At 67.1% G+C, this 213-nt stretch overlaps 1 protein-coding gene across 1 annotated transcript in view; it reads left to right on the forward strand.

The window, feature by feature from the left end:
- Positions 1-3: 3 nt before the first annotated feature.
- The window catches only part of LOC104411874 (gonadotropin-releasing hormone II receptor-like), a gene marked incomplete at both ends in the record, with an annotated part of 1098 nt that continues 888 nt past the window's right edge, over positions 4-213 (forward strand). Inside the window, one exon of the mRNA XM_010022412.1 lies at positions 4-98. Within this exon, the coding sequence (XP_010020714.1) occupies positions 4-98 (95 nt within the window). The remainder of the gene's footprint in view (positions 99-213) is intronic.

Genomic DNA, 213 nt, shown 5'->3' on the forward strand with positions numbered 1-213 from the left:
CCATCCTGCACCCACTGGCCATCACCCGCGCCCGGAGGAGGAACCGCATCATGCTGCATGTCGCCTGGCTCCTCAGTGCAGTGCTCTCAGTGCCACAGGTACCCGGTGCAGGGCTCTGCTCCAGCTCATGCTCCGTGGAAGGTGCCCACCCAGACCCTGTGCCACCTCCCAGGGTGCCCGGTTGGGCTATTCCCAGAGCCGGAGCTGCCGCGA

The sequence above is a fragment of the Nestor notabilis genome, unplaced genomic scaffold (genome assembly GCF_000696875.1).
Source record: "Nestor notabilis isolate BGI_N333 unplaced genomic scaffold, ASM69687v1 scaffold23299, whole genome shotgun sequence".
Taxonomy (NCBI): Eukaryota; Metazoa; Chordata; class Aves; order Psittaciformes; family Psittacidae; genus Nestor; species Nestor notabilis.